At 42.1% G+C, this 11,090-nt stretch overlaps 1 protein-coding gene across 1 annotated transcript; it reads right to left on the bottom strand.

Moving 5' to 3' along the window:
* Positions 1 to 4,750: 4,750 nt before the first annotated feature.
* Positions 4,751 to 10,815, bottom strand: si:ch211-195b13.1 (STKc_SGK domain-containing protein). Its single transcript, XM_055054977.1, has 13 exons — positions 10,600 to 10,815; positions 10,228 to 10,303; positions 9,768 to 9,831; positions 9,013 to 9,053; positions 8,878 to 8,935; positions 8,720 to 8,803; positions 8,513 to 8,644; positions 8,328 to 8,440; positions 8,123 to 8,246; positions 6,797 to 6,892; positions 6,558 to 6,713; positions 6,396 to 6,485; positions 4,751 to 5,904 (listed from the first exon to the last, which is right to left on the bottom strand). The coding sequence occupies exons 1-13, from the start codon at positions 10,667 to 10,669 to the stop codon at positions 5,740 to 5,742; spliced, it is 1,269 nt and encodes a 422-aa protein (XP_054910952.1). The 5' UTR covers positions 10,670 to 10,815; the 3' UTR covers positions 4,751 to 5,739.
* Positions 10,816 to 11,090: the final 275 nt, after the last annotated feature.

Genomic DNA, 11,090 nt, shown 5'->3' with positions numbered 1-11,090 from the left:
TTCAGCGAAAAAAATGTTAATAAGGAAAAAATGTTATGCAGAGATGGATAGTCACGGTGGGGAATGGGGGGCGCGAATAGTTTTCTTCTGGCTAGGGGGGGCGTAACGGAAAATAATTGAGAAGCACTGAGTTAGGGATTGCATCAAATACCACTGCATATTCTTTAGGAGTAACAGGAAATTGGAAAAGTTACATAAAGTCAGAATAAGACAATAAATGGCCGTCTGGATTTAGTGACTGGCTTACAAGAAATTTCCCTTATCAAACCATTTTTATAGAATATTGTCTTATTTTTGTATTTAATGTCTTCATTATTCCATATATAATATTTATGAGGAGAGAAATTGTGTTTGTACAAAAGTGTCCAGCTTAACAGCATTTGTTTATGAAACGTAGATAATTTTAAGGGTATTTTGGGAATACTGTAATTGCATCTAAGAAGAAAGGTAAACCTCCAATTTTATTGAAGTTGTAAATTGGAATAGCATTCCATATAGAGATTTTTTAAATATTTAATTTTGAATGAATTATTTAAAGATATGAAGTCAAGGGCTTCAATTCCACCTTTTTCAACTTTATTTATTAAACTACTTTTCTTAATGAGATGACTTTTTTTTTCCATATGAAGTTAAAAATTATTTTATTAATGTTAGTAATGACTTGTTTTGGAACGTCAAGAGCAAAGGCTGGGTAAACGAGTCTAGATATTCCTTCAGCTTTGACCAATAATGAACGTCCTAAGAGAGAGAGATCTCACTGTAGCCACAGATTAAATCTTTGTTAACCAGTTTAATAATAGGGTTAAAGTTTTCTGTTGATCTTATATTTTGATCTTTAATTATTGTGATTCCAAGATATTTAACTTTATCTTTTATAGGAATGTTGAAAAATGTGCCTTTTAATTGAGATTTAATGGAAAGTATTTCACATTTATTTAGATTTAGAGTTAAACCGGAAGCTTCGGAAAATGAGTTGATAATTTCAATAGATTTTTTTATTTCGCACTTATTCTTTAAGAAAAGTGCAGTGTCATCAGCAAGTTGAGAGATTACAATATTTTTGTTTGCAACATTAATCCCTGTTATTTTTTCTTTGATTTTGATAGAAAGAATTTGCATGGCCAGAATAAATAAGTATGGAGATACTGGACATCCTGGCCTGAGACCTCTTTTCAAATCAAATCTTTTAGAGCAGCCATGTGACAATTTTATAGACGCATTGCAATTCCTATATAACATTTGACAGCTTTTAATGAAGATTTGTCCGTATCCAAATACCTCTAATGCCTTAAACAAAAATGTATGCTCCACTGTGTCAAAGGCTTTAAAAAAATCCAGAAATAATATGAATTAAATCTGAATAATCTAGCAAATCCATTATAAGTCTAATATTGTTAGTTATATGTCTACCCGGAATGAATCCAGATTGAGTTTCATCAATCACTTCTTCAAGAGTATTCTTAATTTTTGTAGCAATGCAACCTGCAATAATTTTATAATCATTTTGTAGTAATGTAATTGGTCGCCAATTATCTAGAAGAAGCTTGTCTTTTTGTGGTTTAGGAATCAGTGTAATTAGGCGTTGGGTCATTGTAGGTGGAAGTGATCCAGAGTCCAAACTTTCAAGATAAACTTGAAGTAAAAATGGCGACAATTGCTCTGAAAACTTTTTATAGAATTCTGCATTGAGACCATCTGTCCCTGGAGATTTATTTAATTTTAATTTATTGATAGACTTTTGAATATCTTCAAGAGTGATCAGAGAATCACAATGGTCTTTATTAATTTTACTGATTTGATGCATATTATTCATCGCGTTAATAAATAGTGTAATAGTTTCATCAGAACACCGTGACTGATACAACTCTTTGAAAAAAGTTTCACAATAAGAAGAGATTTGAACAGGATCTTCAGTTATACTGTTATTAATTTGAAGTTTCATAATACTGTTAGACTTTTGGTGCTGTTTTTCTAACCTAAAAAAATAAGAAGAGTTTTTTTCTCCTTCTTCTAACCATTTCTGTCTCGACCTGACGTAGGCTCCTTTAGCTTTAGATGTGTAAATATTGTCCAGGTTCAACTGGAAATGGTTTAATCTAATCTTTTGTTCTTCAGATATATTTTCTGGCAGAACATTATTTAAAGAGATAATTTCTTTTATTATTTCTGATTCTATTTTCCTCCTTTTTTTTTTTTTAGCAAATTCAGCTCCAGTTTTCATAAAAATTTTCTGAAGTTCATATGTGAGGAGTTCCCAGTTTTTACTAAATTCCTTCTGGCTACAAGCTGTATTCCAATACTTAATAATTGTTTGTTTAATATTTTCTTCTACTGTTTTATCTTCTAACAGTGACTAATTGACTTTCCAGTAAGCTGTAATTTTATTTTTTCTGTACTTATTTAATTTAGTTTTTTCAATCAAAATTAGCTTGTGATCTGATAAAGGAGCTGGTAGAATATCCGACTTAATTTCATCTGTTATTAAATCAGATATCAACCAAAAGTCAATTCTTGATTGAAAGGAGCCCGACTTGTTTTGCCATGTAAATTCAATTTTTGAGCTATTTTTTTGTCTCCATACATCAATCAGGCCAAAGGTTGATATAAAGTCTTTAAGAGCTGTGTTTGTATTTATATCAGCCTTTGGAGGAAATCTGTCTGATGAATCATCAAGAGTTGAATTGACGTCCCCACCAATAATAATATTCATATTATGATACTTGTCACATAGATAATTCACCCCGTTACTTAATCTGTCATAAAGTTGCGTATTTTCTGCTTTGGTATTATACCCATAGATAGAACCTAACAAAAAAAAAATCTTCATTTATTGATACAGCTAATAAAACAAAATGTCCATATGTATCTAAGAGTGAGCATAAAACATCTCCATTGAAGTTGTTTCGTAATATTGCCACTCCTGCTGATTGAGTAGTGCCATGTGCCAGCCATAACTCGTCCCCCATTGACTTTTCCAGAATTTGGTATCATTTGTAGTGGAATGAGTTTCTTGAATAAAACAGAAATCAGCTTTAAAATTTGTAAGATATAGGAAAGTTGCCTTTCTTTTAGTATTGTTTCTTAACCCTCGAGCATTAAGTGAAATAATTTTAAACATAAAATTGCTACTAAGAGTTGTAGCTACTAACCCTGAAAATTAAGTTGCAGGAAATCTTACAAACTCTCCCGTCCAAAAAATTAAATAATGAATGGAGCCTTTATAATATTTTAGTGTCATTACTTAACTGTTAGCTCTTTGTTTCAAAATGTCTTCTAGACATTACCGGGAACAAGTTCTCTTCTTTTTCCATCCCTGTCAATGACGAAGGCTTTGGGGCCAATGTAGAGGCTGTTTTCCCTTCTTCGCATGCTTTTTTCACCAGTGGCCACAGCATGTTTCTTCCTGACGGTCCTCTGGAGAGAGGTCCTCCTTAAAGCGCAGGTTGCTTGACTTCAGGAAAGATGACTGCTTAGCCGCCTTCCATACCGTGTCCCTTAGTGTCTCATGGAGAACTGGATCATCACTTCTCAAGGACGCCCTGTGCTTTTATTGCGACCCAGCCGATGTACGCTGTCGATGACGTCTGGCAGTTTTTCTGTGCATTCTGGCAAATGGAAATAACCTTTCTGCGAACATCTTCCCTTTCTTCTTCAGTTAATCCTGAAAGACGTAAGGTCCATCTTCTTTTATAACGTGAAAGCTCGAGCAGCTCGCCGCCATTTCCACCTGCAGCACCTTTTACCGAGTTCTCCACTCTCCTCACGGTTTCTGTCATCTTTTCTTTCATTTCGGCATGAATATAATCCACCGAATCTTTTAGCTCATTTATGCTGGCTTGAAGACCGTCCGCTCTCTCATTTATCGTCGACTTTAAAGCTGCTATAATGTTTTCAGCGAGGTCCTGGTCCTCCGCCGACTTGTGACTTTTAGCCGACATTTTAGTTGGTGTACTTTCTGTGCTCACGGATTTACGTTTACCACTAGCAGCCATTCTTTGAAGTCTTCGGAGTGTCTATTTGAACACAATAGCTAGCAAAGTCTCAAAATAAGTGTTTCCCTGTATTAAAGTAGCTATAAAGGCTCCTTATTAAAACATTCTTGGAAAAGCTTGTAAAGATCGACTACTCACGCCGCCATCTTGCCGGCTCCCTCCGCGTCTCCAGATCTTCAGGAGACTCAAAGTGCAGAAAATGATGCTGGTTTGGTTTCTCCCGTTGTAAAAATGAACAGGAGAAACCAAACATGAGCAGGTTGAGATGTTTTATCCACCAGGATCCTGAGGATGGATGTATAACCCTCGGGCCCCTGGGCTGACGCCGCCTTTTTGTCTGACGTCATTTCCGTCGGCAGCCTCCGCGCGACAAACTGCATTGACCAACAAATATAATGTAATACTGACTAAAACAGCCCAAATTAATCTTTGTAGTTTAGTTATCGTCCATTTTAAAGCATTTAAAAGACGCAGTAAACGTGATATAATGCTGATGAGCCTGACATGCAGCTGTAGAGCCCCCTGGTGGCCAGGAGGAAGAAACGCCTCTGAACTGAAGCGTGAACATGATTCCATCTATGACTGAACTTTCATTTTATGATCCATCAGCAGTCAGGTTGAGATGCAAACCTCTGGATTTTAGTTGTTGATGAATGTGAGCATCTAGTGACGTTTAAAATCATTTCTGAGCGACTATTTTCATTCCCTCTGGAACGACAGGATCGGGTTTTTCTGTGGGATTAAAGGAAATAGTCAGGTTGAGTTTGAAAGGTTTTATTTATCATTTCTGATCCAGATATCAGCTCAGTTTCACTTCAAGGAGCCAATTTTCTGCATTACATGAAAATAAAAACAGAAAAAAAACAACAAGCTTCCAAATATGGAAGAACTTCAGGACCGTTTTCATTCCGGGAACATTTCCTCTCCAGTTCAGTCAGGAACAACCTTCTGCACGCGAGATCAGGAGATATTCTGTGGGAACATTTTATTGCACTTTCCAGAACCGGGCCGAGGCGGATCCGGCTCCAGCCTGCGGTTCTTGTCCGACCAAACGAAGCACTTCTTTAAGACTAAAGTTCTAGAAGGTTCTGGAGGGACGGAGATATGTTTCAACATGGATCAGGCACAAGACGACACAGTTCTGCTCTACATGATGCATAAACACAGACGCTATGGTGGTGGTGGACAGAACCGAACAGTACCGGTTTACCGCTGGTTCTGACCCGACACGTGTCCGTCAGAACCAGCTGGGATTATCCTCTATGATATGTACAGGTGGAAGAGCTGCAGGTCGTTCAAGGTAAACGGGTTCGGGTCGTTTGCAGAGGACAAACGGGTTTAAGGAAGCGTCACTTTGGTCCCGGAACCGGATGCAGAGATGTTTGGACCCTTTGGATCCGAAGCTGTTTGGTTTCTCTTTGACCCTCGTTTCCTCGAGTGCAATTCAGCTTCTGCGTGAAAACAGGAATAGGACGAGCAGAACCGAACCGGTGCGGCATCAAAGGCGTCTCCTCCGAGGTCCAAACGGCGACGCAGCTTCATTCCCAACGTCAGGCACTTCATGTCACGTCACCAGCGGCTCCAGAACCAGCCCAAACACACCTCCGGTCCGGAAACGCCTCCACTTGGCACATGCTCTCCAGTCGGCTCGGTTCGGCCTGTCGGGCCGATGGTGCTGCAACACGAGTCCCTTCAGCCCATCTGCTTTGAGTCGGTACCAGAGCTGCTCGTGTCCGGACCGGTCCTGTCACATGAAGGCGTGGCCGGACGGGGGCCCGTAGGAAAAGCCCGGGAAGGCTCCGGCCGCCTCCCGGACGCTGCCGGTCACCGCGGCCGAGTCGCTGCAGAGGGAGGCGGACACCGGCAGGTGGGTGAACTCCGGGTCGAAGTGCCGCAGGTCGGTGGGACCGGACTGGAGAACAGAGCGGACCGGGAGTCAGAACCGGGGCTAGCAATTCAGATTTATTAGCCTAACAAAACAACAGTGGTTTATTTTTACTGTCATGTATAAATATCAGTTTCAAATGAACTAATTAGTTAACTGGTTAAATATTTAGCTGGTAGTTAACTTAGAAGCCAATTTATTTATGAAATTAAATATTTTGCTTCAGACTAAATAGGTAAGCTAAATTTCTGAATATTTAGTTTTAATTTGAGATAAACCTTTAGCCTTCTAATTAAATATTTAGTTTGAAACTGACATTTATAAATAACATGATGGAAATATGACTTTACAAAATGAGCCTCTATTTTTTACTCAAAATTAAACAAACTAAGTTATGATCATTTTTTATGGCTTTCTACTTAAAGACAAAGTGAATGATTCACTGCTCAACATTTAGCTGCTGGTTCTGATCCGTTTTCTGGGCCGGATCAGAACAGCATCGGTTGGTGTGACCGTACCACGGAGGGGACGAAGGGAGGCGCCACCTTCTTGGCCATCAGGTCGTCCCAGTTGATGGGGGAGAAGAAGGAGTGGTACTTGAGCTCCAGCTGCAGGGAAACACCAACACTATGAGGTCCGGTCCCTGTGGGACGGCGCCGCGGCGGTTCAAGCAGACTTACGAAGTCGTCCTTGGCCCCCAGCCGGCTGCAGCGCTCCTTCTGCAGCAGCCCCTCCAGCAGCTCCCTGCCAGAGTTGGACACGTTGGGCTTCAGCACCGGCGCCTTGTGCAGGATGTTGTTGTACATCTCAGCCGTGTTGCGGCTGTAGAACGGCGGCTGAGGGAGACGGTGAGCCGGTTAGCGACCGGTTCAACACAGAAGAGCGGAAAGCAGTAGAAATGGGACAGAGTGAGACTCACGAGTCCATAGAGCATCTCGTACAGAACCGAGCCCAGACACCACCAGTCCACGGTCCGGTCGTACGCCTGCTTCTGCAGAACCTCTGGAGCCAGGTACTGGGAAACCAAACCGTTACAAACCGTTAGATGTTCAACCTTGAAATGTTACTAACTGACAAGTAACATAAGATATAAGAACTTTATGTAAATAATTCCTTAATATTGGTTTTTTAAAATGTTTAATTTATATGGCAAAAAAAATCACTATTAAGGATTTATTTACATAAAATAAGCTCCTATTTGTTTGCTGAAAACAAATGTGAAGAGGTTTTATTCGTATTAAATGATGTTCCTTTATGTGTCATATACATGTAATGTTTTTTGAATCACAGTCAAGGTGTTTCTCTGTGCAGCTGGAAAAGGTGAACAAACTAATGAACCAAGATGTGTCTACTGCAGTAAGTTTTCCAGACAGTTATTTGGGAACTGGCTGTTTTTCCCGTGGCCTTCCCTGCATGGAGATAGAGTGTTTAGTTTTCACCTCCCATAGACATTACATTATATTACATACAAGGTTCTGTATGTTTTGCTTTGTTTCTTTTGTTTGGTCTTAGAAGATTGAGTCTCCGCCTCGGTAGTAAAGAGAGATGAATAAAGTAACTATGCAACTCTGGGTTCCTCAGAGCGGATCCTAATTTGTGCCTAATGCAGTGGATTTCTTGCTCTCTGTCTGCAGATGTATTAAAGATTGTTTTTGCTCCCTGACTTTTGTCTGGACCTCAGTCTCTGAATTGTGCACTTCATACAAACTTATCAGTTTTATCTGATTTCAAGTGAAATGAGATATTTGCATAGAAACGACACAAAATGATCGAGTAAGATTTTGAGTTTTTACAGTGTCCAAAAACCCCAATAATGTGTAAGATGAGAATCACTTTAGCTACTGGTTTATTCAGACAGCGAGAAAAGTTTACACTTGTTTAAACTCATATATATTATTCTTTAATATACCCTTATGTCAAAATATATTTATCAATCACGAGAAAACATAATTTTATGCTCCATATATCTGAGTGGTCTAAGAATATTCTGTATTATTTTACAGTTTATGTGTATCCATCTTCCTTATAACCGTTTATTTTTAACTTATTTATGATTATATATTTTTTCATTTCTTTATCCATGCAGCTTCGTTAAGTCTCTCCACATTGTTCTTATTTTATAATTTTTAAAATCCATATGTTCTCTTTCTGCAAGCATTTTCGAATATTTCCTGTTGATAGATTCTGTTATTACTTTGAGTTTAACCAGATTTAATAACAGCTGAAATGTTTTCGGGTCGTTTACCTCCGGCGTCCCGCAGAAGGTGGACGTGGTTCCGTTGGGCTCCAGGCCTTCCTTGCAGAGTCCGAAGTCGGTCAGAACAATGTGGCCCTGCGAGTCCAGCAGGATGTTCTCCGGCTTCAGGTCCCTGAGGAACACCGGACAGCAGGCGGCATTAGAACCTGTGACCCCCAGCGGCCACCGGAGGGCGCTGCAGGATCAGCCTCACCTGTACACAATGTGCAGAGAGTGAAGGTAGCCCAGAGCGCTGGCGATCTCCGCCGCATAGAACCGGGCCCTGGGCTCCAGGAAGACCCGCTCCCTCTGCAGGTGGTAGAAGAGCTGCAGGGAACAGACGGAGTCAGCATCTGGACCGGACCGAACAGAACCGGTCCCTTCCAGCTGCACACTGACCTCTCCTCCGTTGACGTAGTCCAGGACGAAGTACAGCTTGTCGGTGGTCTGGAAGCTGTAGTGCAGCCCGACCAGGAAAGGGTGCTGGACGTTCTTCATCAACACGCTGCGCTCCGCCATGATGTGCTTTTGCTGGATCAGAACCGGACCAAAACCGTTACACTCTGTCCCACAGGAACCGCTCACCTGCTGCCGCCACCAACTCACCTCCTTCTTCTTTAGGATGATCTTCTTCTGCAGAACCTTGACGGCGTAGTACCTGGTGGTCTCCTTGTGCCGGGCCAACAGAACCTGAGCAGAACCGGGTCCAGAACCGTCACAGGAGAAACGGAAACGACGCCAAGGGCAAAGCAGAGATCGCTCACCTTCCCAAAGCTGCCTTTCCCGATGATCTTGAGGTAGTCAAAGTCACACGGCTTGATCCTGACAGACAGAATAAATCAACTTCCTGTCTGATCACCAGCTTCACTTCATAAAACAGGAAATGAGCAGAAACTCACTGAGTGTCCTCAGCCAGCGACGAGCGCGGACTCAGGTACATCTGAAGGACGAGCAGAAGAAATAACAGAAAGTCAGAACCAGCAGAACCAGCAGATCGACTCACTCTGATCCATAACTACCAGTTAAAACTGATCAGAACCATCAGGTCTGATGACGCCATCCCACCTGCAGGTGGCAGCATTTCCCACTTTATGTGAAGTCGGTTTCACTTCTTCAGAGAATAAAAATGTTTCTGTTCATTCTGTTCAATAGTTATTTTATTTTTATATGTACATTTTTTGGAAGAATTTAAACGAGGAAAAAAAATTGTTTTTACAGCAGATCCCAAAAATCCGAAAATCTGACAAAAACAAACGATCTAAAATATGGATATCGATACCCGAGAGTGTCAGATCGATACTTTAGTTTCAGATTCTCTCTTGATATTTAACATTACTTTCAAAGTTATTATGGTTTCTGAACTCTACCTCAAACCCTGTTTCTAATTTTTGGACTTTATTTGGGAACAATGCACACATTAGTTCTGTTTTTCTACTTCTTTCTGTTTATTGTATAAATATGTTACTAAGGTATTAGTTTTAATAATAAGATTCAAAGGAAAAACACAAAACACAGACAGGTCAGGAGTTTGACAACATATCAAACTTAAACTATAGAAAGCATAAATATGTCAGATTGAAACCAGATTATTATTATTATGGCTCCTCTGCTGGAGGAACTGATTTATTTTAGATAAGTGAAGAGATGAACTTACTGGACTTCCATCTTCAGCTTCGTTCTGATTCTCATCGATCTTCAGGAAGTTGTTCACCTCAGAGCTGCAGCACAAAAACAGAGAAACATTCAAAATATAAACATTGAAATGATTTTTCTGATCAGACCGCTGGATGCGCAGGTCAGGGGTCAGCAGGTGACCTCTGGCTGACCTCTGACATCCTTTCCCGTCTGAGGATCGGCTTAGAGCCGCCGCAGGATGTCTGACTTTCTCCTGCAGGCGGCAGCAGCAGCTGTACGGTGAGTCACGGATTAATCCCAACCAGATTTACCTCCAGGAACATCAGGGATTAGACTATTCTGGCTTCCTGGAGGCAGATTAGCAGCAGGGGCAGGAAGTCTGTACTGGGGCAGTTACGGGCCAGTTTTACCCCTGACCCGGGCCAGTTTTACCCCAGACCCAGGGCAGTTTTCCTGCCTTTGCCCCCTCACATACTCACTGCTGGCAGATGTGCGGGGTCGCCGCCAGCTTCTGGATGAAATCGTTCAGGCCCATTTTCCTCTCCTTGATGAAAGCTGCAGAGAAAGAAAAAGAACCGGTCTGATTAAGAACGATCCGAACTGTCTCTGGACATCTGAACGTTCCTTCTGCGGTCAGTAGTTGCGTGATCGTTAAAGATTTGTGCAAAGCTGCGGCTTATTAGTTACGCAACCAGCCGGGTTTCCATTCATGCGGCTTTTTCCATTCAGCCCTCACACAGTCCTACTGCGCAGGCGCACTGGCTCCGCTATTTAAATTTAAACCGCATTTCCGTGAAAACGGACAAAAGTTGTGGTTCGAGTGCTGGTGTGCGGTTCCGGTGGAGGCTCACCGGTCAGAACCGCAACGATCCCCCGCATCCTGCAGTAGGTCAGGTCGCATCCCGCCTCGGTCACCGCCATGTTGAGCGCTGCGCAGCGGGAGGCCAGTTCGGACGGGAATCACAACCGGATCTCCAAACGCAGAAAATACACAAAATCCTCCCGCGGTTCGGCTCCGACCCGGTTCCGACGATCCTGTGAATCTCCTCTGCGGAGCGCGAGCCCGACGCGCCGCTTTATAAGGGACACGTGGTTCCGGCAGACCCCGCCCACTGCTGCGTCACCGGTCACCACAGCAACTGGGCCGTGACGTCACGGGATTCCGCTGTGGCAGCCGAGGTAATGAAAAGGAGGAAGATGAAGAGTTTCTGTCCTTCCTCCTCTTCCTCAGGCCCCACCACGCGCTGCAACATCTGCAACCTTTGACCCCGAAACCTTTTCGGAACCAGAGGCCCAGATGTTCCGCTGGTTCTGACCCAGAGCGGCTTATGGGCCAGCGGTT

This window comes from Poeciliopsis prolifica, unplaced genomic scaffold, assembly GCF_027474105.1.
Source record: "Poeciliopsis prolifica strain line A6 unplaced genomic scaffold, Auburn_PproV2 SCAFFOLD041, whole genome shotgun sequence".
Classification (NCBI taxonomy): domain Eukaryota; kingdom Metazoa; phylum Chordata; class Actinopteri; order Cyprinodontiformes; family Poeciliidae; genus Poeciliopsis; species Poeciliopsis prolifica.
Note: the sequence above shows the minus strand (reverse complement) of the source record. Positions and strands in the feature narration are given on the sequence as shown.